This window comes from Amblyraja radiata, chromosome 15 (genome assembly GCF_010909765.2).
Source record: "Amblyraja radiata isolate CabotCenter1 chromosome 15, sAmbRad1.1.pri, whole genome shotgun sequence".
Taxonomy (NCBI): domain Eukaryota; kingdom Metazoa; phylum Chordata; class Chondrichthyes; order Rajiformes; family Rajidae; genus Amblyraja; species Amblyraja radiata.
Window position 1 is genome coordinate 18,324,525 of NC_045970.1, and position 5,645 is coordinate 18,330,169.

The window sequence follows — 5,645 nt, forward strand, 5'->3', positions numbered from 1 at the left end:
GATGACCGGCTTCAAGTAATTGTGTCATGTTTCATATGCGAAGAATTCATATCGTGTATATATCCAATTTAACTAAAATAATAACATTTTGCCCACAAAAATTACAGATGCTAGAATATTGAGCATAAACAAACTGCGGGGGGGGGGGGGGGGGGGGGGGGGGGGTTACGGGTCAGCCTGGGTCTGTGGAGGGAAATGGGCAGGAGGGAAAGAAAACGGAGGGCAACATTTTGGCCATGCATATTCCAACGACAAACTTAAAGTCTCCCTCCATATCTATAATCAGAAATTTATCACAATCATATCAATTAACTTTGGTCAAAGCCTGAGTATAAACTTGCTGATGCCTTTCAGAATTATTACACTATCCAGTCTAGTTCAAGATATATAATTTTGAAACAAGGATTCAGGATTCGTCACGCAACATCTATAACGTCCATATTATAATGTGTAAGAGTCTGAAGAAGAGTCTCGACCCGAAACGTCACCCATTCCTTCTCTCCAGAGATGCTGCCTGTCCCGCCAAGTTACTCCAGCTTTTTCTGTCTATCTTCCATATTTCAATTCAAGTTTCTAAACTGTGTTCGACAGAAAACTACAAGATGCTTGTTTAAATAAGGTAAACTGTTTAATTGGTAAATCGAAAAGAAAAGAATGTGAGCTTCAATACAGTAGATACAAGTGACATGTTGCGACATAACTTTAGCAGGACGGTGTCAAATTATCAGACAAAACAAAATCACAGTGCTAAATATACACAGGTCACTTAAGTTGTTTAGTGAACGCAAGGCCTAATAAGTACATCCTTAAATATTAATTCGGAAAATTAGTATTTCAGCATTAGAAAAAAACAGATGTACCCCTCCGTTAGCGACAATGAGAAGATTTTCGCCCCTAAAACTGTGACTGCCGGAGACATAACGCATTAATCTGCAAAATTAATGTATTTATGTGCTACGGTGCATTTTTTTGCCATCCATATGTTTGAAACAGTGTTCGCTTGACAATCCAGCCTTTTAAAATCATTCTGCATAGTTTCTTGTGTAAACAAATGATTTGAGACGAAAGGCCAGTTAAAGGTAAACATAGTTGCATTAATCCTCCACGTTAATAATAAGGGCACTTAACACACGAGAACAATTCATTCGTACCAAACTACACTAACCATCTTAGTTACATGTTATTATAGTCTTTTCGCTGTTTCTATCAAGATTTTCAACGTTATGTATCTCAATTTTTCCGGGTTAAACCTCTGTTCCCTCTCTGCTGTAGATAAGATTATTGACGCTGAAGTTGCATAGAGGGGCGCTTAGTCCACTTTGTTGATTTGGAACAGTAGATTGATAGTAATTCAGTCGATTGTGGATGTCGACGGTGTTGTGTATTGAACTCTGCGAAGGTGAATATGAATTGAGTCTGGATAGACTTTGCCTGCCTTGTGATAAGTCTCCCATCAGTCCGCCCGAGGAAACCGGCCTGTTCATCCCATTGCTTCCACTTATCATGGAACTCATATGAGTCCCAAAGTTGGTGAAGCAGGAATTGGATTGTACGCTTGGTGGAGGAGAGGGTTTGGAATCGCTCGCAGTGCCGGGAGAGTTCTCCAGTCCAGGGGTAGTGCATCCCAAGACACTGACTGTGTCTGAAGGTCGAATGATCCCACCATTGGCGTCGTCAGTCTTATCGCCAGCGACGTGACCACTGGAACCTGTGGGGTCGGATCTGCGTTTCCTCTTCCTCCTGAAATTCCCATTGTCAAACATTTTTTCACAATTGGGATCCAAGGTCCAGTAGTTACCTTTACCTGGAATTACAAACAATGAGAGTCAACGTTTAAACCGTGCGACCTGCTAAGAAGTTGCTGAACATAAAACAAAACTTTCACGCCGTCCCATCCTTAGTTTCCTGAATGCAGAGGCAGAAATGTAATTTGAACCAAGTTGTGGGGATAAAGGTAAGCGTGAACACTGTAAGATTGCAGCTGATTAGATCAAAGAGTCCCCACTGCCCTCTCCCATTAAACACACACACACACACACACACACCAACTATCCCCACCGCACCCCACTACAGCCCGGGAAGAACAAACTTCATCTAAAATAAGTAAGAAGGGACGGCAGATGCTGGTTTAAACGGAAATAGGTTTATTTCATCTGAAATAGGTTTTGTTTTGATAAGTAGCTTTTCCAGTTTTTGTAGTACCAGATTTTGTAAAAAAAAAAACATCATCATAGCAATCGCAAATCTACCTCGAGATAGTTTTATTAGCTTCACTTCCCTCACCGTATTTGAGGCGCGCTGTAAACGATTGGTGGCAAACCCGCTTTATCCCCTTAAAACAAGAACAAGTGTGTGTGTGTGTGTGTGTGTGTGTGTGTGTGTGTGTGTGTGTGTATCAAGCATATCATATAGATATATAGATATATATAACAACAGCATATATATATATATATATATATATATACTGTTGTTATTATATATATATTGTTATTATATATATATATATATATATATATATATATACACACACACATAATAACAGCATTTAAAACGATAGTTTGTCACGATTCTGTCGGATTGTAGCCGCGTTTTCACTCAATACATTCAGAGTTGAAGAGCCATCCAGTCCAAGCTAGCAGCAGACTGTACCTGGATCATCCTCGTCCCGAGGAACTTTCTTGAAGCAGTCGTTTAAGGAGAGATTGTGGCGGATGGAGTTTTGCCAGCCCGCTTTACTCTTCTTGTAAAAGGGGAAATTCTCAGCCACGTAGTGGTAGATCTGACTCAGCGTCAGCTTCTTGTCGCCGGCGTTCTGGATGGCCATGGCGATGAGCGCCGAGTAGGAGTAAGGAGGGCGAACCATTTTGAAAAGCTCTTGCTGGCTTGGCAGGGACAACCAGCCCAGCTCGGCTGCCCCGAACCCAGCGGGGGACGGCAGGAATTGGCGCTGGCCCGTCCCGTACCCGGACGGGATGTAAGCCGCTCCATGGCTCCCTGGAAGATAAGGAGGAGAGTTAATGGCCGGTCCGTTGAGCCAGAGGTAAGGGTTGGTGGTCGGGGAAGTGTAATCGGCCAGCCCATAGCCCGATGGGTGGGCAGAGGTTCGCTGAGGATGGTGATGGTGCAGATTTTGCGGGTACATGCTGAAGTTGTCGCAGTACAGAGCCATGTCCAATATCTCCTGTGCGTTGGGGAGCTGGAGGGGGGAAGCATTCGGCGGAGCCTGCTGTCCAAAGGCGTTCATAATCCGCTGGGGACGCTGGCTCGGGCTTTTCAGATTGTTGGACGGGCGTGTTGTTACATCAAACTCTGATCCCTCGCAGCAGAAGACTGGCAGGCAGCGCCAAGTGTGGTATTTAAATAATGACTAGGTGCATCGCCTGCAGTCTCAACTCGAACAGGTATATCAATCTGACTGCTCCTCCCCCTCCCCCTCCCCTCCACTCCCCACAGACCTCACTGTCCCGCACACTTCAGGCCAGCAACAGGAGAGAGAGGGTTTCCCAATAGCAAAAGAGCAGAAACTTCAAAAGTCCCACGGCCTTACAAATGTTCACGAATACAATGCAAACTTTGATGCACTTTTGGCAAAATGCTATTCACATTTAGCTTACAATGATAAACATATTTAGCTAACAATTTAATGTAAGCTAAAAGGGCATTGCAACTGTAATGCTTGACATATAGTTATTAGATATTTCATACTTTATGAATTGAAGTCATTTATCACCTGAAGTCACCTTTCCATATGAATTGAATTTAAAATTGAAGCCGATTTACATAGCAGAATGTTACACCCTGCTCTTAGTTTAAAGATTTCGTTCGATTTACCTGTGCAACTCCTATTACATAAATACTTCGAAAGTGGGACGGCAGCCTTACCTCTTCTGAGAGTGCTCCCAGCCAGTCATTCCCCCTCCACAGAATGAGGTGCAGTGAAATGACTTGCCGTGTTTAAATAACGAAATGCGAGCAATCTTTTTTGAAATTACCGTAAACAGAACAGTGTGTGTGTGCAAACTCGGTCTGAGTTGAATTACTTCATAATAAGCAACTGCTGTTGCAGAAATAAACAACACACATTTTGATCAACACACGCCGCCGACAAGGGCCGAAGTAAGTAGGATAGTATGTTACTTTGTATTACCGGAGGCAAAACACTGAGAGCAGCTTTCGGTATTTATCAGCAAACGTCTTAGTGTATGATGTGTGGTGACTTTCAGTATTTATAGTAATATTTAAACCATGCATCGTTTTATTAAACATATACAAATATGTCTGTATCAACGAAAAAAAAAACGCAAAGCACTAAATCCTATAAGCATATTAATGGAAACCTTCAACGAGGACGCATGCCCTTGTTAAAGTCACAGTTTAAAAGTTGTTGATTTTTGTCGCCTGGTTTAGCTCGTAAGCCAAGTGGCTGCAGGTACCTGCCCCCCATCGGATGTGCAGGGAAATCGCATGGACATCGATACATGGTCCCGCCGGGATAGATTTCTCTTACCGATCGTACAAATGTCTGAAAAAGACAGCTGTGGCGAGCAGCAGCCGCTGTTACGTAGGCAATAGATGCTTCCCAATACGTTTCCACAACTGGTAATGAGGCAGATGATTAGTTATTGTAAGTTTTCTTTCTTATTTTATATTCAATCACAGGTTGGGGGCATTGCCGGTGTATGATGCAGTGATATCATCAATAGTGATTGATCTATAGCCGGCATGGCCAGCGTTTAATTTCTATCCCTCGCTGACCTTGGAAGAGTGATGGCGAACCCCCTATTTGAATCGTTGCAGTGGTGGTGGTGAAGGCACATATGTGAGGTAAGGAAAATAGACCGGAATAACTCAGCGAGACAGGCAGCATCTCTGGAGAGAAGGAATGAGTGACGCTTCAGGCCGCGTCCTTTCTTTCTCTCGGATGTGAGGTTAGGAGTTTGTAGGTGTAAGCCATGGATGATAGGAGCAATGAGTTCATACTGGTAAAAAACAACAGCTCTAAGAACTTAAACCCCTGTCCCACGTACGAGTTAATTCCAAAACATCTCCAGAGTTTGCCCTGATTCGAACTCGGAGATTTACGGTAATGGCCACTCGTCGGTACTCGGGGCTCTCGTGGACATTTTTCAACATGTTGAAAAATCTTCACGAGTCTTCCCGTGCTTACCCGCCGTTAGCGAGTCTTCCCGAGTACCTGCCGTTAGCGCCAAGAGACGTCCCCGAGCTCTGACGTACCCGTTACGTTCATTCTCCATGCTTACCACGAGTTTGATTTTTTTTAAACTCGGGAGAGCTCTTGGAATGAACTTGTACCGTGGGACAAGGCGCCAAACAGCATCGTGGAGTCAAAGGGATGGGTGGTAAATATTTTGGGTTAAAACCCTGCATCAGGACTGAGAGATTAGAGGACAGATAGTCAGTACAAGGAATGAGAGGGAATTTGACGACAGTGTTTGGTAGGTGATTGGTGTGAGGGGTTTGGGGTGAGGGGGGGGGGGGGGGGGGTGATTAGCTAAATGGGGGAGTAGAAGGGAGAGTGTTAAGAAAACTTCTGGAGTTGGAGACATAAAATAAAAATTAAGCAGGCTGAGCTGGGTTGAGTTGGGGAGGGGGGAAAGATAGCAAAAGATTGGGTTGAATATGTA

At 43.7% G+C, this 5,645-nt stretch overlaps 1 protein-coding gene across 1 annotated transcript; it reads right to left on the minus strand.

The window, feature by feature from the left end:
- Positions 1-617: 617 nt before the first annotated feature.
- foxi2 (forkhead box I2) lies at positions 618-3,372 on the minus strand. Its single transcript, XM_033033697.1, has 2 exons — positions 2,650-3,372; positions 618-1,804 (listed from the first exon to the last, which is right to left on the minus strand). Exons 1-2 carry the CDS (start codon positions 3,242-3,244, stop codon positions 1,245-1,247), a joined length of 1,155 nt encoding a protein of 384 aa, XP_032889588.1. The 5' UTR covers positions 3,245-3,372; the 3' UTR covers positions 618-1,244.
- Between the last annotated feature and the right edge of the window lie 2,273 nt (positions 3,373-5,645).

Bases quoted from the DNA above. Each gene is read 5' to 3' on its own strand.
- foxi2 (XM_033033697.1), bottom strand. From the start codon at position 3,244: ATGAACGCCTTTGGACAGCAGGCTCCGCCGAATGCTTCCCCCCTCCAG. The intron at 1,805-2,649 runs GTACAGTCTGCT...TTGTAATTCCAG, and splicing joins TCGGGACGAGGATGATCCAG to GTAAAGGTAACTACTGGACC.